The sequence below is a fragment of the Ctenopharyngodon idella genome, chromosome 22, assembly GCF_019924925.1.
Source record: "Ctenopharyngodon idella isolate HZGC_01 chromosome 22, HZGC01, whole genome shotgun sequence".
NCBI lineage: Eukaryota > Metazoa > Chordata > Actinopteri > Cypriniformes > Xenocyprididae > Ctenopharyngodon > Ctenopharyngodon idella.
The window spans coordinates 11149314-11172290 of NC_067241.1; the positions used below are offsets into that span (position 1 = coordinate 11149314).

The 22977-nt window shown below is 37.4% G+C and overlaps 1 protein-coding gene across 2 annotated transcripts in view; it reads left to right on the forward strand.

The window, feature by feature from the left end:
* plxna1a (plexin A1a) overlaps positions 1 to 22977 on the forward strand; it is a 230202-nt gene that overhangs the window by 203601 nt on the left and 3624 nt on the right. For both annotated transcript variants that reach the window (XM_051879527.1, XM_051879528.1), the window contains exons 22-31: positions 2483 to 2739; positions 3776 to 3842; positions 8763 to 8909; positions 10056 to 10215; positions 12034 to 12137; positions 12993 to 13089; positions 17197 to 17387; positions 19339 to 19508; positions 19615 to 19827; positions 19947 to 20097. In XM_051879527.1, coding sequence (XP_051735487.1) covers positions 2483 to 2739; positions 3776 to 3842; positions 8763 to 8909; positions 10056 to 10215; positions 12034 to 12137; positions 12993 to 13089; positions 17197 to 17387; positions 19339 to 19508; positions 19615 to 19827; positions 19947 to 20097 — 1557 coding nt within the window. The remainder of the gene's footprint in view (positions 1 to 2482; positions 2740 to 3775; positions 3843 to 8762; positions 8910 to 10055; positions 10216 to 12033; positions 12138 to 12992; positions 13090 to 17196; positions 17388 to 19338; positions 19509 to 19614; positions 19828 to 19946; positions 20098 to 22977) is intronic.

Consider the following 22977-nt stretch of genomic DNA (forward strand, 5'->3'; position numbering starts at 1 on the left):
GTAAATGATGACAGAATTTTCATTTTTGGGTGAACTATCCCTTTAGGACACATGTAAGATATTACTTTGTTTTACTTTCAAATATGTAGCTTCAAGAAATTGTACAGGTAAGATGTATGAAAAGGTGAGGCAGATGAAAAGTGACAGGTGCCGCTCTGCGGATCCTGGAAGGACACATCGCCACATTTCGCTCCTGAACACAGAGGTCACGTCTGCTTCCTGCTGTATTCTTTCTCTCTCTGTCCTTCCTCAGCTCCACCTCGCCCTCACTCTGCATTTCCTTCTGTTGTGTTTTGAGCTGCTAGCATCTTGGATTCCCTTTGATGTCAATCAGAAAGCAGCACGTCCCTCATGTGGACTTCTGCTTGAACGCTGTTTGCTCTACTAAAGGACTTTGACTTTGTGTTTCAGAAAGGCAGAATGTGTCAATCAAAAACATTAAAAGCAACATGAAATTGACTTTATTTACTTTCTTTCAAAAATTTCACTGGTTTTACAGTGCACAACTGATCACTGATTGTTATAATAAAAAATATTTTTTTTAAAGTTTTAAATCGTTTAAAAAAAAAAAAAACAACTAAAATCCTAACCCACTTGTTCAGTATACAATAAAATCACTATGCAATAAAATCAAATTTGGTCATATTACACAAGTTTAATGCATTGAATAATGTAATTTAATGTTGTTCGCCTCTGCTATTGGCCAGTTAAAAAGATAGTCCCGCCCCCAAATTCATGGCATTTGTTAAGCCAGTGTTGTTGAATTGAGATTAATGGGCCTCAAGCATAAAACACAAACAGAACGAATTTGTCAATCATAAAATTGAATAAATTAATAAATAGTTATATACCGTAAATGAATCAGGGCAACAATTTAGGTATGAGCTACCATTCAGAAGTTTGGGATCAGTAAGATTTTTTTTAAGTACTTAAAGGATTAGTTCACTTCGGAATTAAAATTTCCTGATAATTTACTCACCCCCATGTCATCTAAGATGTTTGTCTTTTTTTTCTACAGTCGAAAAGAAATTATGGTTTTTGATGAAAACATTCCAGGATTTTTCTCCAACAGTTACCAACGGGTTGAAGGTCCAAATTGCAGTTTCAGTGCAGCTTCAAAGGGCTCTACATGATCCCAGCCGAGGAATAAGGGTCTTATCTAGCAAATCGATCTGTCATTTTATAAAAAAAAAAATGAAAATGTATATACCTTTTAACAACAAATGCTCGTCTTGCACTAGCTCTGCGATACGCCACACATTACGTAATCACGTTGGAAAGGTCACGTATGACGTAGGCGGAAGTACCGCGGTAGGGCAAAAAACTCCATCTCATTTTCTCCTCCAGCTTCAAAATCGTCCGACATCATTGTTTTACCTATTTTTGTAAAGTGCATTTGACTTAGTCTTTGCACGATCGCTTTGTAAACACTTGCTCGGTACTTCCACATACGTCACGCATGACCTTTCTGACGTGATTACAGAATGCGTGGCGCATTGCAGAGCAGTGCAAGACAAGCATTTGTAGTTAAAAAGTATATAATTTTATTTTTTTTAAAAACGGACCCATTGTTTTGCTAGATAAGACCCATATTCCTCGGCTGGGATCATGTAGAGCCCTTTGAATCTGCACTGAAACTGCAATTTGGACATTCAACCCGTTGGTAACTGTTGAAGTCCACTATAAAGAGAAAAATCCTGGAATGTTTTCCTCAAAAACCTTAATTTCTTTTCGACTGAAGAAAGAAAGTCAAACATCTTGGATGGCATGGGGGTGAGTAAATTATCAGGAAATTTTAACACTTTTATTCAACAATGACCCGTTAAATTGATCAAAAGTGACACTAAAGACATGTATAATGTTACAACAGATTTCTGTTTCAAATGCTGTTCTTTTGAGCTTTCTATTCATCAAAGAATCCTAAAAAAGAGTATCACAAAATGTTTCCACATTGTTATTAAGCAGCACAAACTATTTTCAACATTGATAATAATAAGAAATGTTTCTTGAGCAGCAAATCAGCATATTAGAATGATTTCTGAAGGATCATGTGACACTGAAGACTGGAGTAATGATACTGAAAATTCAGCTTTGCCATCATATGAATAAATTACATTTTAAAGTATGTTAAAATACAAAACAGTTATTTGAAATTGTAATAATATTTCTCAGTATTGCTGTTTACTATATTTTTGATCAGTGCAGCCTTGGTGAGCATAAGAGACATCTTTCAAATCCATTAAAAAATCCTACAGACTCCAAACTTTTGAACAGTAGTGTAGATTCATTCTCCTCGTGTTTCATGAATGAGACCCAATGTTGAAAAAGAATTTAGAGCCTTTGAAAGGATCATTTTAAATGAATATTAATCATATTGTACTGTAATTGATGTTTCTATTTTGTCTGTTCAACAAAACACAACATATCTGTCATAATTTATTCTACACTGTATAATGAGATGCTCTGTGTGTTTTTCACACAGGTGCAGGCTAATGTCGAGAAGGCCTTGACTCTATTTGGTCAACTCCTCACCAAGAAGCACTTCCTCCTGACATTTATCCGCACGCTCGAAGCTCAGCGCTCCTTCTCCATGCGTGACCGTGGCAACGTGGCATCACTCATCATGACAGCTCTACAGGGAGAGATGGAGTACGCTACAGGAGTCCTCAAACAGCTGCTTTCTGACCTCATCGACAAGAACCTGGAGAGCAAGAACCACCCTAAACTGCTGCTCAGGAGGTGGGAGAGAACACACAAACACAGAGATATAAAGAGTTAGCTAATTAAAACAGAGGTAATTTAGTTTTAAATCTCTTAAAGGTACAGGAGCAAAAACAGCCGCTGCGTCCAAAATCGAATTCTTCCCTGCTATAAGTACGCAAAAAACAGTACGCCAAATTTAATTCGTACTAAACAGAACGTAGTTATTTTAACTGTTGTGAAATGTAGTAACAAATGGATAGTATCCGATTTCGGATGCACTGAGGGTCATAGAGAGGGTAGAATATAGTTCTGTAAAACTAAATCATGATTTTCGTGCAAGAAACCTTAACTATCATTTTAAGTAGACTTTTCCTAGACTGGAAATGCCACCTCAAATTTTCTCCCTGACACACAAAAGTTCCTGTAAGTTCATACTTTCCATCTCACCCGAATGTCAACCCTGAATCTAGCGCACTTTTCGAAGTGCGCTAATGAGCTATTCAGGACACTTGCCCCTCATAAAATACCTGTTGTCCCACTCCATTCACCTTATCTCCCCTTCACCGTTTTATTAATGAGCATATAATTTAATAATAGGCCCTTATGTAAGGAAGTAATGGGAGTTGGTAAGTCTATGTGAATGCATTATTGAACAGCAGAAAAGGCTCCTGGTGGGCCTGAGGGAGGAAGGAGCCGCAGTTAGTAGCCCGCGCTAGCAGTCGCTCTCGTTTGCCAGCTACAGATGAATTAGGAGCATTGAAGTCCATTAATTACATCTTGCTTTAATTACTTCTGTTCTGAGGAAGCTTTTGGGGGGTCTTCGGCTGGCGACAGGTTGGCCATTAATGGAAGACGTCGCCCAATTACTGTAATTGTCTGGTCTTAATGAAGATTGGTGGTTTATTTTGAAAAAAAAAAAAAAAAAAGTGTAGGTTTTTTTTTTCACAAGTGCCACATTAGGAGGTTTTTTTTTTTTTTTTTTTTTTTCTTTGAGAAGGCTTTTATTTACTTTTGGATTGCATTTTTATTGTATGATTAAATCTCTAAAATCTCTTTTCCTCTCTGCTTTTAGGACCGAGTCTGTTGCTGAGAAGATGCTTACAAACTGGTTCACTTTTCTTCTGTACAAGTTCTTAAAAGTAAGTGTGTACAGTATGTACAATATTGTTTAAAAGTTTGGGGTCATTATTTATTTTAATTTTAAGAAATAAATACTTTTATTTAGCTGAGAATCCTGAAAAAAAAATTATCACGGTTTCTCAAAAATATTCAGCAGCAGAACTGTTTTCAACACTGATAATATTAATAAGTGTTTCTTGGCAACCAAATCAACAGAATGATTTCTCAAGGATCATGTGACACTGAAGACTGGAGTAATGATGCTGAAAATTCAGCTTTGCATCACAGGAATAAATTACATTTTTAAATATATTCAAAAATATATTTCACAATATTAAGATTTTTTTTTAAATATTTTACAGACCCCAACTTTTTGAATAGTAATCTTGTTTTATGCACTACTGAATCTGCAGTGCCGTGTTATTTTATTTATTTATTTTTTTACCTGAGTTGTGAGTTTTCACAGTCTGATTCACAAGTCTGATTCATGCAACTTATGAGCCAGTTTTTCTAATGAATCAGTCAAAGAGAAATTTTAAATGTGTTCGATTTGTTTGAATCAGTCTAATGAATCACCCTGAATCTACATTTGTGTATTAAAGGGATAGGTTTTTTAATTTTGTCCATACAATAAAAGTTAAGTTGTTTGGACCCCATTGACTTTTATCATATGGACAATTGAAACCTTCCAAATATCAGCTTTTGTGTTCTGTAGAAGAAAGAAAGTGTTTCAGTTTTGAAACAACATGAGAGTGAGTGAAAGAATTTTCGTTTTTGTGTGAAGTCTGTAATTACTCACTCCTGAAAAAACAAAAATGTACCCAAACACACATACAAAAACACAAAAATGAATTTGCACTTTTTATTCTACAAGAATAGGGCAACCAGAGAGCCTTCCTACCAGTAGTTTCAACATGATGACAAATTAAGAGACAGAAGCTGTCTGTCTGTGTCTGTCAGGTCAAAGGCCATCCCTAGCGGCACCTCTGCATCTGAGTCCTCATCAGCTCTTAGCTCCCTCTCCTTTTATACACTCCTGTACTCTGCCCCCCACCCCCCATCCTGCTTCGCTCCATGACGCCACTCACAGAGCGTGATTGAGCTGCAGGATGTCGCATCCTCCCCTGTCTGTCTGTCTCTCTGTCTCTCTCGCATTAGCAGCTCTCTAGTTTTATTAGTTCAATCATGCAGGGCTCAGCATGCACTGGAAGAATTTTAATCAACAGGAAACGCAAGTCTAGAATACTTTCACATCAAAGAAATTCATTTAAAGATGACACTAATTGAACGCACTTTTGCATTATTTGACAACATAGAATGTTGTTTGTAAAGGAATAGTTCATCCAAGAGATGAAAATTGTCAATTTATTTACACTACTACTAATAATAGACTGATATCAGACAAGTGACCATAAATATATATAAAACACTATAAAACGTGGCTATGACCGCTTCACCCAACGGTTCTGTGTATCACTACACAACACCCTTAGCAACCACTCTTAGCAAAGTAAACTGTATGTTCTCAATTGATGTTGTTCATTGAAGCTTACTGTATTATGTAGAACTAGAAGAGTATTGTGAGAAAGAGATCGAGTCAGCGAGTTTATTACCTCATTCAGATTTAGCACTTTCCTGCAGGTCAGTCCTATATTCATAATAAAAAAAAATGTCCACTGCAATATCTTGTCCTTTTAACAGTTAAGAGGTTTTCCCGTGACTGACAGCGCTAGTCAAAGCATTTGTCAGTTGCGTCTTGTTCCGTGTTCACAACAATTCAGTCTTTTCAATATAAAAGCCTTCGCTACTGACTGACACACTCATAAAGACAGTCTTTGCCGCCATCTAATGGTGTAATAATGTAACTTCTGTTGCTGTTCATGGTCAGGGACTTTTTTTTCTAGCGGAAGGAAGGCTTTTAGTGATTTTACTTCATGAAAGTTGCATTGATACATATTTTTTGGCTTTAATATTTGTATTGTGTGGTAAATGTTTTATAAAGGCAATAATGTACTTGAAGTACTCGACTTATGTATATACACTGTAGTCCCACACAAAGCAATCATATGGCAAAAAAAAAAATAATGAAACTTTGATACTGTTCTTTTCATTTATCATTGGACTTTGACAGTGTCTGTCTTCATTCACATGCTGGAAAAAAGCAGCATGAATATTTTGCCTAATATCTTTTGTGAACTATGGAATCCATGCAGCTTTAGAATTACACGAAGGTGAATTTATTTATTTTTTGGGGTGAACTGTTCATTTTAGACCAAATCAGCCAATTCCGATTTGCTCATTTGAAGTCAGTTTCAAGCCCTGTCTGTTTCCAGGCCTCGTTTGGCTCCTCTGCTAGCTGACAAAAGTTCAGAAGCAGACAGTTTGTGATCGCTAATTAGCATTAGGAAAAGCGGCGCTGTTTTAGACGGATGGGATTGTGGCGTGAGTTAGTGGAACTGACAAGCTGTTGTCACCAACACACAGCTTGTAATATCACATATGATGACACGGCTCAGACAGCACAGTTGAAGCAAACTGACACAAGTCAAACCTTCCCAGGAATCACTCTCACAAAGTGCAGTTTTTTATCAACATTCTGGCCACAGTGGTGCTTTTGAACGAGGTCTGCTCAAGGCTGTAGTGTGGAATAATTGATCTGCTAGCTCTGTATTTCAACAGGATATTTTCCTGCTACTGTTCATTAGCCCTATGGGTGGGTGAGGTCTGGCTATGTGGTCTGCTCTCTCTCGCTCTCTTTCTGTCTCTTTCTTTAATGAAGCTAGAGCGTGGGATGAGGTCTGGTCTCTCGGCCGCGTGCGCTGCAGTGGGGGTCTCTAAGAGTGATGTATTCACGCTCCCTCTCGTTAGCAGCTGTCGGCTTAATTAGCGCAGATGCTAACGAGACGTTAACAGCATATGGTGGGAGGGTGGGTGGAGTAAAACAGGATGAAGTGATGGAGGAAACCAGAGGAAACTGTTTTGTGTGGGTATACGTGAGGCGGAGGAAGACGGCGGGTTTCCTCGTTTCACCGTGCCCATCATAATCACTGCGGTCGGGGGGTCGGTTGAGGAGGGATACAAGCCTGATGTATCTCGCGTGTGACAGCTTTCTGTAATTCATGACTTACGAGTCTCCTGCATTAAAATTTGACCGATCTTTGGAAATTATATCAGATTTTGACTTGATTGCTTAATGAAAAATCTTGCCAATTGCTAGTTTTTGCCTCAAAAACTCATTACAATTCATTGTAGCTTCGATTGTAGCTTCAGACCCTTTGTAAATTCTGCCTTAGAAACGATTAGCAAGTTTATTCAGGGTAGCTTCAGATTTTGTGTGATAATGTGTAAATCACACAATGTGTTCTGCATGTAATCTGAAGTTACAATGAATAAGATTGCTAATTGCTAGTTTCTGTCTCAGAAACTCATTACAGTTCATTGTAGCTTCAGATTCATTGTAGCTTCTGCCTCAGAAACTAGCGATTAGCAAGTTTATTCATTGTGGCTTTAGATTTTGTGTGGTAATGTACTGTATAATTCACACAATTTATGCTGTGTAATCTGAAGCTGCAGTGAATAAACTGGCTAATCACTTGTTTCTGAAGCTAAAGCTAGCGATTAGCAAGCTTATTCACATACCACAAGAAAATCTGAACCTACATTGAATAAGATTGTTAACTGCTAGTTTCTGTCTCAGAAACGTAATTCATTGTAGCTTGTAGCTTCAGAACCTTTGTAGCTTCTGCCTCAGAAACTAGTTTATTCACTGTATTTTGTGTGGTAATCTGTAATTCACACAGTAAGTGCTATGTGTATTCTGAAGCTGCAGTGAATAAACTGGCTAGTCACTAGTTTCTGCCTCAGAAATTAGTGACTAGCCAAGTTAGCAAGTTTATACACATGAAAAGTCTGAAGCTACAAAGAATGAAGATTGAATGAAGAAGCAACAATGATGATTGCTAATTGCTAATTTCACAGATTGTAGCTTCAGATTTCTCATAGCTTCCTTGGAAACTTGTGATTAGAAAGTTTATTCATTGTAACTTCAAATTTCGTAATTCACATAATGTATTCTACGTGTAATCTGAATGAGTAAGATTGCTAAGCAAGTTTATTCATTGATTTTAAGTCAGATTTTAAACCCACAGTTGCCATTTAGCCAATTCAAATTAGCGGCAGAACTGGTGAGTCGCTACCAAGTTTGAGTCTGATTTGTTTTGTAGAGTCCAAACTGTCCAAACTCATATTTTCCTGCCCTACAAGCTGCAGTTGGCAGTGTTATATTTTAGTATTATTTATATACTATTTTTTGTCCTTTTTATTATCTTTTACTTTTAGTACTTTAACGTAAACATATTTATTTTAGTTAGTTGCCAGAAACATAAATATGAATAATTAAGAACCTGAAAAACATAAAGTTGTTTGTTAGCCAGTAAAAAAAAATTTAATACTAATGTAGAAATCAGCCTATCAATCCACATCCCAGCCATCTCTCTCTTTCCTCACCTATCCGTTTGTTTCACAAAGGGGTTTAAGTGCTTCCTCCCAATCGTTAACCTCCATCTATTGCTCTCTCTATTCCCTACGTTTAAACTGTTTGTCTTTTTCGAGAGGGGCTTTTTGAGGGTGTGAGAGGCTAATGGTTGTATTGATTGGCAAGTCCTTGTGATTATTTGAAAGCGGTGTACCATTATAGCCGCTTGTTTTCCACATCTGAAGTGACAGTTTATCAGTAATCAAGTTTTACTCAATATACATACCTGAAATGCATTTTATGTCTATGTGTTACTATGAAAGGAAAGAAGGGCTATTGATTGCGTCATCTTTTTGCTTTGTCTTTCACTTTTTATGAGGTGAAAAAATTCACGGTGCATGTATTCGTGACATTGTGGAGTCCTAACACGCTGTTGTTGTTTCTGACACTCTTTCTCTCTCTACAGGAGTGTGCAGGTGAGCCTCTCTTCATGCTGTACTGTGCTATTAAACAGCAGATGGAAAAAGGCCCTATAGACGCCATCACCGGAGAGGCCCGATACTCCCTCAGTGAGGACAAACTCATCCGACAACAGATTGACTATAAGACGCTGGTCAGTGCAAGCAAACACTCGGTGTACAGCACATGACATTAGCTCACTCATCTAAAGGACAGAGGATGTGTCTTTATGTCTCTGCAATCAAGATTAAATGAAAATTGCCTTATTTGTATTCTTAATAAATGTTGCTAGTCCTGTTGTGCACAATTCATGCACATTGTTATAGAGGAAAAGTAATCTTTAATCACACGTGAAATAATTAACCCTGGGTCAAACTAAACCCTAGGTAAACATAATCCTGGGTTTTTCTTGCTTCACGTTTCTCACTGCTCATACTGCTAATCCTGGTATTCATAAGCTGACGTTTCACACTGTACATTCCTAAACCCTGGGATAACATCCTTTTTGCATATTTGTCGTGTTAGTGTCACTGATTTGATTGAACACAACATGTGACCTGTTCACATGCCCTGTTCCAAGTTTTTCCTAAATGGACTTTACAGGCTATAAATAAAAGACTAAAATGGTTGCATCTTCACTCCAATTAATGCAATCACCATTTGACATTTTTCCCCTTAAAACAATGAAATGATGTAGCGTTTCTGTGACTGCAATAGTGTTCTTAACCCTGAGTCTAAATTACAAGTGTGAAATGTTCTTTTACCTGGGTTTAAAGTGGGCTTTAGAACAACGATAATCCAGGGTTAAGCGCAGTGTGAAAAGCCCTAAAGTGTATTAACTTTAGCTTCCTACATTTTGCTGACCGTCCCTTCTGCTGATTTAACAAAAACCATGTGCAAGGAAAACCTAGGTGCACTCCTGTCATGAAAGCTTTACCGAAAGGTAGCCAGCTAATTTTTTTTTTAATGCTATTTTTCAAAATATGTATTTGCTTAGAGTATTATGCTGTTAGCTTACCAACATGCTAACAAGAAACTCAAGAAATTAATTGGGTCGTTTCTCTTTGTGCTTCATTTAGAGTGTTTATGCTCCTTTCTGATGGAGTTCCAAATGTAGAGCATTCCAAATCAGTCACTTGTGATATTTTTTAGAAGGCAGCTGCCTGTGTAGGCAGCTCAGTTGGTTTTAGAACAGAGCCATGGTGTTTTCGACTTGTCTTTACAGTACTGAGTGCTTTAACTGCTCAAACTAGAAGCTAATTATAAATCGCCCAGACTGATTTATCTTGTCTTTTTTTAGACACTTCATTGTGTAAACCCGGAGAATGAGAATGGCCCAGAGGTGACGGTGAAATGCCTGAACTGTGATACAATCACCCAGGTGAAGGAGAAGCTTCTGGATGCTGTGTATAAAGGAAGCCCCTACTCACAGAGACCCAAAGCTGGAGACATGGACCTGGGTAAGAGCTCTTGAAAAACTCTTGAGAAAGAATCATTAGGTTATTCTAAACCCTGGATAGCAAAATCCTGGCTTAACTTGTTTCATGTTTCACACTATTTGACTCTTTGCCCTGGTTTGCAATTAATCCTGGGCAGTTAGGTTCATACTCTACATTTGGAAACCCTGGGTTAATGTTCTTATTTGCATATTTATGAGGTCAATAAGATTGATTGGTTTTAATAACTGGTTGTCCATCTGTGAAAATGTTTTCATGTTCAAGTGAAAGTTTCTGTGGCTGTGCAAAGCACATGAATATTTAATGAGGTCAGTGCTGAGGCAGTTTGTGATTAGTTGTCTGTTGCTAAATATTTCGCTGTAACATTTTAGCACTGCATCATTTCACACTGTATAGTGTGTACCTTTGCTGCTGCAGTCGGGGAGGGTTCAATATCCCAGGGTTAAAAGTGGTGCTAACCCCCTTTCAAAATTACAAGAGTGAAATGTTGCATAAACTGAGGTTAAAAGTGGCCTTACCCAGGGTTAAATGCAGTGTGAAAAACCCTAGAGAGATTTGCCGTTTGGATGAGTGGGTGGCAGAGCTGTTATGCTTTAGGTGAATATATCAGTGAAATATTGCATGTAAGGTATGTCAATTAATCAGTTATTCAAATAATTGAATCAATTTAAATATTGACTTTAAAATGCATGTGGAAGAATCCAAATATTATATACACATAACCTAATTTTTAATTTTGATAATATTAATAATACTTTAATACTTTTAATGATATTTTTATACTAATATTTAATAATCATATTTATTCATTTATTTATCTATTTATTTATTTATATGTGATATGTTATACACACACATACATATAGTGTGTGTGTGTATATATATATAATATATATATATATATATATATATATATATATATATATATATAATACATTATATATATATTAATTTATTAAACAATTAAAATATTTATTTAAATTATTAAACAATTATTAGCATCCCTTTTGCACATTCTTGTAATCAAACGCCTCTGTTCAGAGCAGGTACTGTCAGCTGATACAAATGTTCAGCTTATCAGCAGCTTGATATAAATGGATGCTGAAGTCACCGTTGTGGGCACCAGGGAAATAGACACTGAACCATATCATCCACAGCAAGATCCCATTAGCTAGAGCAGTTCCCAACATGATTGTCATCTGGCTCAGACAGAGTGATGCTATCAGCTGCAGATCTCTTCTGGCTTTGCTCTGCTCCTTGGCAGTTGTCTTTCAGAACCTGTTTCGAAATAAGAAACTGCGACTTCCCCTGCAAAAAACCAAACAAACAAACAAGGTTGTTTATTGGAATGGTTTGCTTGTAAGAGGCTTACGATAGTCATTCCCATGACCTTGATCAGATCCGTCATTTAGATCTGACCCAGAGTCAGACTTGTCACTCAGCCTCTGTTAACAGCCAGTTCATGTTTTCATATCTTTTCAGCTAGGAAAAGTGACTTCACTCTGCACAGGGAGATTCGGACAAGGTCTGCACAAGGTTATGTGCTCTAAATGAAGCATTTCTAAAGAGGAAAGCTTCCCTCAAGTGGTCAGTCGTCCTTGCTGTGGGAGTGATGTCCGTGTTTACACGCATAGCTAGAGTTCGAGTACAAAATTGTCCCCAAAAGTGAGCTAAATATGACAAAACTTTCTTTGGGAGGCATTTGGGGACGTCCTCAATTGGAAAATGTATTCATAAATAAGCAAATACTGTTTTGTTTTTTTAAACATGAAATGTCAGCATTCCCATTGACACACACCTTCATCTTGTTTTTTGTTGTAGAGTGGCGCCAGGGGCGACTGGCGAGGATCATTCTGCAGGATGAGGATGTCACTACTAAGATTGATAATGACTGGAAACGCCTGAACACACTTGCACACTATCAGGTACGGTCACTGTCCACACCTGAGCAATAATAAGGAAAATACAGATGTTATGGACAAGGAATGTCAGAATTAGGTGGTGTATTCTGAGCATATTCAGGGTTCCCATGGTCATGGAAAACTTTGGAAATGTCAGTTTTTTGTTGTTTTTGTTGTTGTTGTTGTTTTTTCCAGGCCTGGAACATCATGGAAATGTATTAAAATGTTAGAAATCATAGCAATTTCTGTTGTGATTTTTTTCCTTTTCTTTCTATCTTTTTGGAGACTTTTGTACAAGATAATCACTTAATTCCAAGGATTGTTTCCTGGCATACAAATGGTAATGGAAAATTATTTTTAAAATACATACGCATTAATCATGAATGACTGTAAAAGTCATGGAAACTCACTGGTCACGTAAAGTGGGAACACATTTAAAAGTTGTTTTTTGGTCTTAACTACAAAACATGATCAAGTTGACATTTTATTCAAATGTCATACACTACCAGTCAAAAGTTTGGAATAATTATGATTTTTTTTTATGTTTTTGAAAGAAGTTTTTAATGCTCATCAATGCTGCATTTATTTGATCAAAAATATTTTTTTAAAATATACAAATAAAATTGTTATAAATATGGTCTTCAGTGTCACATGATCCTTCAGAAATCATTCTAAAATGCTGATTTGGTGCTTTTTTTAAAAAATATATATATAATTATTCCAAACTATTGACTGGCAGTGTACATCCATTATGATTTGTAGTATTGTGATGTAATATACCTTTGATTTGCAGATTATAATTCACAATATAGATTAATGTGTCTGTGAATGTGTTTTTTGAGAGCTTTGCAGTAATGTTGAGTTCCTCACTGTCCTCAGGTAACAGATGGGTCTGTTATCGCCCTGGTGCCAAAGCAAAACTCTGCGTACAACATCTCAAACTCGTCCACCTTCACCAAGTCCCTCAGCAGATACGGTAAGAACTCTGTCTCAACTTCCTGTTTTGATGTTCCCCTCAGAACTTCCACATCTCGTCTCCTCAGAGACTTTCTTCAGAAGAGCGAGATCACGTCTGCCATATTCAAGTGAGAAATTTGTATTTATTGCACCCAGAAGCTCACTGGCCTCCATTTTCCCTTGAAAACGAGGACTCGCACTAGAATCGTGTCCTCGTGTCTCGATTTCAAAAAGCCGGCGGACTTGATGTTTTTCACTATTCTTTGTGATGATTTTGTTTTGTTTTCCAAGCACTTTGGGTGTTTGTGCGAATAAGAGGTGATGATAGCATAGGACTGAAGGTGTTTTGTTCCTCAACCCAAAAAAAGCGGATCAGAGAGAAAAAGCTGTTTAATGTTGTCTGTCCTCCTCAGAAGCGAGTATCCGTGATTGCCGCAGAATTACCTGCACTCAAGCCATGGCTCTCTCATGGCAGACGTCCATTATATTTCCCTTTGAGAGGGGGCTTCATGTCTCGGATAATTCTCTGAGTGCTCAAACACTGGACACACATTCGTATTGTTGTTCAAGTCGTGTTTCGCTCGTTGCCATGGAAACGGCAGCGGTTACCGCAGTCGCTGTGGTGTCAGAGTGACACCGATGCAGATCGTTGTTATTACATGATCTTTTTTACTTGATTTCCTGGAAATGTAAGCTCATGAAAATACCTTTGAATATTGTTCCAAATCCCTCGGTACAGGAAGTGGATTCATATCTTCAATACTCAAATGAACATTCCTCCCCAGCCTCCAGAATGGACATGGCGATAAGAGCACTGGACAGATATGCATCTCCCTGGGCCTCCGTAATGAAGTTTGACACTCGTACCATTAATAATGAACGATGCATTCACAAGCCGCAGGAGAGAACAGAGGAAGTCTTATTTCAGACTGCTCACTGGGTATTTTTATATATTCGTGTCATCCTTTATTACCCTGAGCTGAACATTATATGCAATTTGTGTCGCATTGAGGAACGAGATACAAACACTTGCACATTGCTAGCGCCGTGCAAGTATGAATGGCCTGTTCAACCAGAAACATACTCATAAAAATATAGAAACACATCTGCAAAGGCAGTTGTTTGGCCAGCGGACGACCAATATGGGTTTTTTTGTGGCTGATATCAATATCTAGAAAGTAAAATATACAAAAAACATACACATTTGTTAAAAAGTTTGTGATGGGTAAGATTTTTTTAATGTTTTTGAAAGAAGTATCTTATACTCTCCAAGGCTGCATTTTTTAAAATCAAAAATACAGTAAATTAAAAAAAAGTATTGTGAAAAAGTATTACTATTTAAAATAACTGTTTTCTATTTTAATGCTTTTAAAAATGTAATTTATTCCTGTGATGCAAAGCTGAATTTTCAGCATTATTACTTGTCTTCAGTGTCTTCAGTGTCACATGATCCTTCAGAAATCATTCTAATATGCTGATTTGGTGCACACACACACACACACACACACACAAAAATATTAATATCTTAATATTATCAATGGTGAAAAAAAGTTGTGCTGCTTAAAGGGTTAGTTCACCCAAAAATGAAAATCCTGTCATTAATTACTCACCCTCATGTCGTTCCACATCTGTAAGACCTTCGTTCATCTTCGGAACATAATTTTGATAAAATCCGATGGCTCAGTGAGGCCTGCATTGACAGCAAGACAATTAACACTTTCAGTACCCAGAAAGCTACTAAAGACATATTTAAAACAGTTCATGTGACTACAGTGGTTCAACCTTAATGTTATGAAGTGACGAGAATACTTTTTGTGCGCAAAAAATAAGGACTTTATTCAACAATATCTAGTGATGGGCGATTTCAGAACACTGCTTCATAAAGCTTTGAAGCTTTACAAATCTTTTGTTTCGAATCATTGGTTCGGAGCGTGAATCAAACTGCCAAAGTCACGTGAACCATTGAAATTTTGAAACACTTATGACGTATCAAAGCCTTGTTTATGGAAATCACGTGACTTTCACGCTCCGGACCACTGATTCGAAACAAAAGATTCGTAAAGCTTCGAAGCTTCATGAAGCAGTATTTCGAAAGTTTTTTTTTTTTTTTTGTGGAAACTGTGATACTTTTTTCAGATTTATTTGATGAAAAGAAAGTTCAAAAGAACAGCATTTATTTGAAATCAAATTATTTTGTAACATTATAAAGGTCTTTATTAATTATAAATGTCACTTTTGAACAATTTAATGCATTTTTGCTCAAAATATTTCTTTCCAAACTTTTGAATGGTTATAGCTTGCTTTAATAAAAAAAGAGAATTTGGTAACACTTTTTAATGAGTATACAATAATAAAGTTTTTACAAATCATTTGCAAACTATTAGTTTATAGTTAATTAATAGTTTATAAACTGTAGTACTGTAATACATTAAAAGACAATATACAAATAATGAGTTCATTCTAATTGACAAATTATTATTGTTTGATTAGGTTATATATAAAGAGTTAGATAATGCTTTGTTAACAACTTATTAATCGTAAATAGTTCTCACTTTAGATTAGGTCACAGAATATTGGAAAATGTCATTAATTAAGTGTTTTAAACCAACCTTAATTGGACATTAATTGCATTAGTTTTAAGAGTTCCTTTATAAACTACAGTTATAAACTATTAATTAACTATAAACTAATAGTTTTCAAATGATTTATAAGTGATTTATATTTTACATGTACCGTTGAGGGTGATAGTTACTTTAAAATGCCTTGTGTTGAACTTGATGTTATTTTTCAGTTACTGTAGCTACATGTCAAATTGACTGTAGAAGACCGTTTATGCTAATGCCTATCCTTGTGGCAACACTACAAACGCAACACACACTTGCATTACATTATGAATTGCGTTCTGACACATTTCAGTGCATGAAGTCTGCGTTCATGTACTTGCGTAGTCTAAGTCTCAGCCATTAGTGTTTATCTCCATTATCTTGTGGTCTCCGTGTTGCTTAAAAATTCTCATTTCCTGGTTTATTTATTCCTTTATTTATTATTTATTTGCTTTTTTACTATTATGTTTTTCTAAGCCTTGACTTTTTTATGCGGTGTAATATAAAAGCACTGCGAGAGGCTGAATTAAGCTTACAGTGGCTGTTTCTTTCAAGCACGCCGGCCTGCCAGTCTGTGACTGATTAACTAGACTCCAGACGCGGGACTCTATCTTTCACTCCCACTTGCCACTTAAGGATAGAATAAACCTGAGGGAGTTTTTGATGGATTCTGCAGATGCAGTATATTCATTGTAGTTTAGGGCATCCACAGGAAATGATCCTTACCCAGAATGCCTTATCCTCAGACAGATTACTGTGCTTAACCATCCATTAGCCAGAGCTCAGCTCCTCTCTGCTCTCATCTTTGATGTGTAACTCCTGGGTATTTAGCAGCCGACTGCTCATCAGATAGAAGAGACCGCCGGACCTGATTTACAACCGCCGATGTGACTTTTATGCAGTTTAGGTTTTCGTTTTGTATTATATGTATGGGTTCAATACTGCCAGAGATTCTGAACCTTCCAGGTTATGATGAAATAAAAGCAATAAGCCTTGAGAGGCTCTGCGTTACAGTGATTTTAATGCTGTATGAGTGCCTATAACACCCTTGACAAAGGTAAAATTACTGTAATGCATGGCCTTTTATGGCGTATTGCTTTTATAAAATATCGGCAGTATTAGGAGCAATGATAAAAACACATCAATATTCACTAAAGTGAAAGTGGCATGTGAAGACCAAGTATGGTAACCCATACTCTGAATTTGTCCTCTGCAGTAGTGAACACACACTCCCTGAGCAGTGGGCAGCCATTTTAGCTCCATTTTAGGGAGTGATTGGGGGTTAGGTGCCTTGGTCAAGGGCACCTCAGTCATTTCCTACTGGTATTGAGAATCGAACCCGCAACCTTCGGGTTACCAGTCTGACTATCTAACCATTAGGCCACAACTGCTCCCCTAAATAGTGAACATGGAAAAAACAGCTGCTTTTATAGTTCTGTCACCTAGTAAATGTCAAAAATATAGCTATCCATGTTATAAAATGCTGGAAATTATTTGATGATTGACTCTATCTTTCTCTTCAGAGAGCATGTTGAGGACAGCCAGCAGCCCAGACAGTCTGCGGTCCAGGACGCCCATGATCACACCCGATCTAGAGAGCGGTACCAAGCTCTGGCACCTCGTCAAGAACCACGACCACGCAGACCAGCGCGAGGGTGATCGCGGGAGCAAGATGGTGTCGGAGATCTACCTGACACGACTGCTGGCCACTAAGGTGAGCTTTCATGAAGTTTTCTTATTATTTAAGGTGATCTTTAAGCTGTGTTCACACTGCCAGCGACGCTAGTTCCCGCGTTCCCACTACTGGTTGCCTAATAACTTTTGTGAATGACATTCATGGATGCTATTCCATGTTGTAGACAACCAATCCATTTTCTTGCCGCTAAAAACCAAACATTTTGGAGGGAAAAGACGCAATATAAATGGAATCAGCGCATAAAATGCTTAATATTAAAGATGAACGAGAATCACAGCTATTTATCTGCAGCGAAAGTGTAAGCGCCGGTCTATCTGGGTTCATGAAACCATTCAGGCTCTGTTCCATCTCGCTACTGCCACGTGCGCTCCACTGACTTCACTCTCATTGGTTGTCGCTCCTGAAAGTCGTTTTTCATTTGCATAAAGTTAAACATCTGCCAACTTTGTCGCATCACTGGACACGCCCACTTCTGGTCAACAACGGTTGCTGTCGCCAGCTTTCCATTGAAAATGAATGGGATCAAATCGTTTTGTCGCTGCATGTTGCTGATAGTGTGAAGGGGGCTTTAGTCTGTCCATCTTGAAGTTTTGAGGATGATAAAGACGATGCAAAAATTTTCTTTTTTCCTAACCAAATTCAACAAGCAATGATGGAGAGGACATTTTGTTGATTGCATGGTTTTATATCTGTTATGCTGGAAGGTCCTGCCCAATGTGCATATTAAACATCAAATATGTTCTGATTGGCTATGATTGTGTCACATCACAAAGCCACATTCGGTGTTGACAGACAAATTGCTTGTATCTCATCATATCGCACCTGGTTAGGACACAATATAATATTCTTGCTATCTCATTTTTCCTTTCTGTCTTCCTCCCTCATTCCTCTCTCTCCCCGTTTCTTGGTTCTGTAGCTTATTGCTTTGCCTCCTAATTGTTAGGCTAGGAAAAAATGAAATCAGAATATGTTTACAAGCCTCTCGGGTGGTCAATTTTGATACATAATAAAAAACGATAGATAAATGTAATGCTGGAGCGGAAGAGAACAGCAGGAGACAGGTAATTTGTTGTGGATCGAGTGCTTCATGGTGCGTGGTGACAGAGCGCGGAATGAATGCTGGGAAACCACGCGGACTGTGTCTGTCTGTCTCGTATACACACACACACACACACACACACACACCAGCATCCTAATCAACACACTCCGTATTATCTGAGAGCCACTGCTGTTCTCCCGCTCTCAAACATGATGAATAAACCGACATCTCCGGTTCGGCTGCTCGAGGGTCTTTAGCGATTTTATTCCTTTTAGTAAGTTTTTGCAAGTAGCGATTTTGTGCAAGTAGCCATTGTGATCATTAGGAAAGGTTTACAGCTGAGAAAATGTTTGTTTTCAGGCTTTTCCGGTGTTTTCTGTGGGTCAAAGTTCTGTCATTTGTAATATAGTGGTTGTCAGCTGGGGGACAAAAAAGATGCTAAATGCAAATAATAAAATCCAACTAACTATAATATTGTGCATTAAATAAAATTAAATAAATGAAATAAATAAATAAATAAAAATAAAATAGTAAAATAAAAATAAACCAAAATTAAATACATTTTAAAATAATAAATTAAAATAATAAAAATAGTTAAACGTTTAAAATAGATAAGAAAAACGTTTCCCATATCTTTTGTTGATGACATTAACAGTCAAACTCTACGGTATATTTCATGTTAATATTTGCACATTGTTAAACTTATGTAGTTGATGGCGATAATAAACCATTTCAATATTTTTTTTTTTTTTTTAAATTTTGGTAAATTTAGGTATTTTGGTGCAACTTGATGTCAAAATCTTGGTCTTGGGGTCAAAACCATTTGAGAACCACTGATTTTATATTTATTGTATGAAAAATAAGGCATTTAACATATTCATTGAGAGTTTTGGGTAATTGTCAAAACACTTCTGATTTCTTTCACTACAGGGTACATTACAGAAATTTGTCGATGATTTGTTTGAGACGATATTCAGCACGGCACACCGTGGCAGTGCCCTCCCTCTCGCCATCAAATACATGTTTGACTTCCTGGATGAGCAGGCGGACAAACACCAAATCACAGATTCAGATGTTCGGCACACCTGGAAGAGCAACTGGTGAGGAGCGACGCTGATCGAACATCTCATTCAAAACAACTGTTTTTAATGAAATCAGCTAGATTTTGTTCTCATTATCTATCCATTTTCTTCCCCTTGTCTTTAGTTTGCCATTAAGGTTCTGGGTGAATGTGATCAAGAACCCTCAGTTTGTGTTTGACATCCACAAGAACAGCATCACGGATGCATGTCTCTCCGTAGTTGCCCAAACCTTCATGGACTCCTGCTCCACATCTGAACACAAGCTCGGCAAAGATTCCCCCTCCAATAAGCTGCTCTACGCTAAAGATATTCCCAATTACAAGAATTGGGTAGAAAGGTAAGCGGACAGACATCTTGCTTAGGATACATCTAGCACAAAATTCCCTTATTAGTCGTTAATTTTAACTTTCAAAGACCCCAAATCATCACGCTCATCTGGACCTTGCCATCCTGCAGGTATTACTCAGATATCGCGCGCATGCCCGCCATCAGTGATCAGGACATGAGCGCTTATCTCGCGGAGCAGTCCAGACTCCACCTGAGCCAGTTCAACAGCATGAGCGCCCTCCACGAGATCTACTCCTACATCACCAAGTACAAAGACGAGGTAAGAGAAAGAAAAGCTATTTAATGAATACAGAAAATTCACTTGCTATACACAGTATAAATGTTGCATACTAGTTTTGTTTGAAAAATAGTATGTGGTAGGTCATTCTGAAGAGGAAAAGATGGGAAAAATATGACTTCTTCTCTGACTAGTACATCAGAATTCAAACAAAGCAAGCCAGAATAGGCTGTTAAATGGCAAAGTCTTAAATCTCACACTTTTAATACATGGCCACTCACATACAGTATTCTCCATGTAGCCCTTCACACGTAACGCCATCTGACAGCACACACGAGATCATGTGTCAAAAGCAGTGACTCATTCCAGCCAGGCTGGATAAATGGAGAGATAATGAGCCGCCGAAGGAGACCATTTAGTTCTACCTCACACAGAAATGAGGGAATATGTGTGTGCGTGTTTAGTGAAAAGAAAAGAAATAGACACAGTGGGTCTGCATAATTATTCCTACATTTACAACTGTGTTTCTTCAGCCATTAAGCAGATATAAAAAGGTGTCCATAGTTAGCACCTAGCCCTGTTTCTTTTTAAATGATTTTATTTCCATCTTCCATTTCCTTACCTTCGGGAAAGTTTAGTCTAACACAACTCATCAAACATCATCTCGCTGCTCTATGAAACAGCTCTCCCTCTCTCTGTCTGACATTAATACACTGCAGCTGGTTGCGTTTTAAACAGCCGTTTATGTTCATTAGTCTTTATTATCCAGATGCACACGTGTCCACATGAACACCCTCGCTGAACCTGCGTGAAAACAGGAGGGAAATTAGCAGTCCATTATCTGACGCTGAGGGTGTTGGAGAATCTTTTCTTTCCCATTTCCTTTACGTTTAGATGCTTGCTTTTTGGTTAAACCGACACAGATGGGTGTTAGCATCTCTTGCTGTTTCGCAAACAACTTCTGAGCACTGTGATCGGCACATTTGCATTTCCATCAACAGAAAAAGCACATACCCAAAAAGGGAGTGATGAAGCCCAGTGGTTAAAGATCTTGACTGGTAATCAAAAGATTGTAGATTTGAACCTCACCTTCTTTAAAGTCAACATGAAATCAACATTAGTGCTATGTATTACTTTATTATTATTGTGAACATTAAATTTCACTCAGCCTCTGAAACTGACATCATCAAGCCCTCTTATTTTAGCCCCTCCCCCATCAACAGCCTGTCATATAAGGACTTTTTATGATCCAATCAATCCCTGTTGCATAAAATCCAGTTTGAATGGGTTGCAGACACTTTCATGTTGACTCTAAGGCCCTTATGCTGTTTTTAAGTCCTCTAGGAAGTTTACTTACGAGTTCAGAAATCGTAATTGCGATATAACGAGTGTTCCGGTGACTTTGTTCAGAATTTGGTGTAATTTTATATTTGTATAGTGCTATTTTTGCATCCTGATCAACACAATAAGAATCTTTAAGCACTTGTGCAACAAAATAAAGAGCAAATACCTATATCAAGTGTGTAATTGAGACTTCATTTGTGTATTTTCTCATTTTTATCCTGCCATAGAGAGAATTATGTAATTATAAATTTTAAAGGTGCTGTTTGTATTTTTTTTTTTTTTTTTTACTTTACTAAATCATAAAAATACCACGTTTACAGATATTTAAGAAAAAATGCTAAGTTCACATTCTTGTTTCTCATAAAAACAATGCTACAGCCAGTTATTCTACTTTTGAAATGTGCGTTCCGTGTCGGAATGTCTGTTTTTTGTTTTGACAATTTACCCAATAGTATTTTGACACTCTGGGTTGGCGAAAAAAACAGTATTCAGAGCAAACTAACTGGATCAGAGATAGCAGATTATACCAGACTAAAAAGCCTCGCCATCCATCTAAAAAGCTCTGTGACCAGAGGCATATTAAAACGCAAAAAAAAAAGGCCCGTTCACACCAAGAACGATAAATATAACGATAACGATAACAATATTTGCGTTCACACCAACGAACGATAACGGTCTGTTTATTCAAAGCTCACGTGCTGCGGTTTCAAAGTGTGTACAACATGTTTTTGCTGTTCTTGTTGCATTTACACGGCTTTAACCAGCAGATGTCCTCAGCATGTAATGTTTCGAGTGAATAGCTAGTGTAATCGATCTAATCTAACAGTGAATTTAGCTGACGAAGTCAATATGGTGGAATAAAAACAATGCCTAGTCTTTTTCACTGCAACTTCAAAGGATGCTAGGCAATGTTGTCAAAACTAGCACTGGATACCTGAGGTCATTTTATGTTACACTGTTTGCTAGCCTGACATAATGATATCATCGTTAATACTTCTCACCATTTATTTCGAGGGTATTACTGATTGTTTTCCATATATTCATTTTCTTTAAAGTATCCTTGAAAAGGGGGTTTGACTTGTCAGACTGTGGTGGATTTTTCTGGACCTCGGTGATTAACTTCTCCGCAATGTCATCTGCCATTTTTAATGCGTGAGCCCTTAAATTAGAATGGATTCTGATTGGCTGTCAGTGTTTTATCGTTCAACATTTGGAAAAAAAAATTCTGAAAGTGATCCCAACGATATTGTTTCTCTATATCATTATCGTTATATCTGTGGTGTGAACTCTGCTATTCTTTTATATTTAGAATGATGTTTAGAACTATATCTTTATCATTATCTTTATAGTTATTGTTCTTGGTGTGAACGGAACTTAAGGCTCATCGCCTTCCCTTGTTAATTGTGCTCGTTCCCGTTGAATTTCCTCAAACTGGTAACCCGCGTGAGCATCGAGTCTGAGGAGAAACAACTCTCCAATATTTTGAATTTGGACTGCATTTTAACCACTAGCTGTCAATATTACATATTGCACCTTTAACACAAGCCTGTTGCCTCATAAAACAACTAAAGTACCAAC